General features: G+C 26.6%; 1 protein-coding gene across 1 annotated transcript; it reads right to left on the reverse strand.

Annotated features, from left to right (window-relative positions):
- Positions 1–209: 209 nt before the first annotated feature.
- On the reverse strand, positions 210–473 carry BO85DRAFT_381629 (uncharacterized protein; the record flags this gene model as incomplete). Its single annotated transcript, XM_025656430.1, has 1 exon — positions 210–473. A coding segment is annotated over one exon (264 nt), but the record flags the coding sequence as incomplete, so codon positions are not given.
- Positions 474–673: the final 200 nt, after the last annotated feature.

Below are 673 nucleotides of genomic sequence, written 5' to 3' on the forward strand. Positions count from 1 at the left end.
AGATAAAAGTCTCTATCAGGATCTGATATTCTTAGAGAAAGATCTTATATAATTACTGATAAAACCATGGAATAGAAAACAAAGTAAGGATACCCAGTGATATAGCACCCTGACTAATATTAGCTAGAGTTAATAATAAGAGTAAAGAGATATATAATTATAGTAAATAGATTTTATAATTAATTGAGCAGAAAGCTAAATTACTAATCTTAAATTATTATAATAATATGAAATAACAGCAGAATAATAGCTATCCAACTAATAATACAGTAAATTTTGTGACAGGTGTGCCAGGTAATATTAAGAAGATTAGTTAAATTACTTAGATAAATTACTGATAATAGGAAAATTAGATTAACTAGAACTAATTTCCCTGCCCGACATCCAGCACCAGCTAATGATTTTATTTTAAAGAGAATAAGAAAGATATTAATTACAGTATATGATATATACAGAAGAATACTGACTTGAGACTATAGTTCTAAAAGCTGATACCTATAAATAATAAAAAAGAGGGTTAGATATCAAGAAATTAAAACAGAAAGCAGAGTTGTCTAGTTCATAAGAATAAAAAGGGTTCAGGCCAGAAAGAGTCCAGTGAAGATATTACTAGCTGTAATTATATAAATAATCAATGTATTTATACTCTATATAAATATAGATAGACTAGCAA

The sequence above is a fragment of the Aspergillus piperis genome (genome assembly GCF_003184755.1).
Source record: "Aspergillus piperis CBS 112811 unplaced genomic scaffold BO85scaffold_24, whole genome shotgun sequence".
Classification (NCBI taxonomy): domain Eukaryota; kingdom Fungi; phylum Ascomycota; class Eurotiomycetes; order Eurotiales; family Aspergillaceae; genus Aspergillus; species Aspergillus piperis.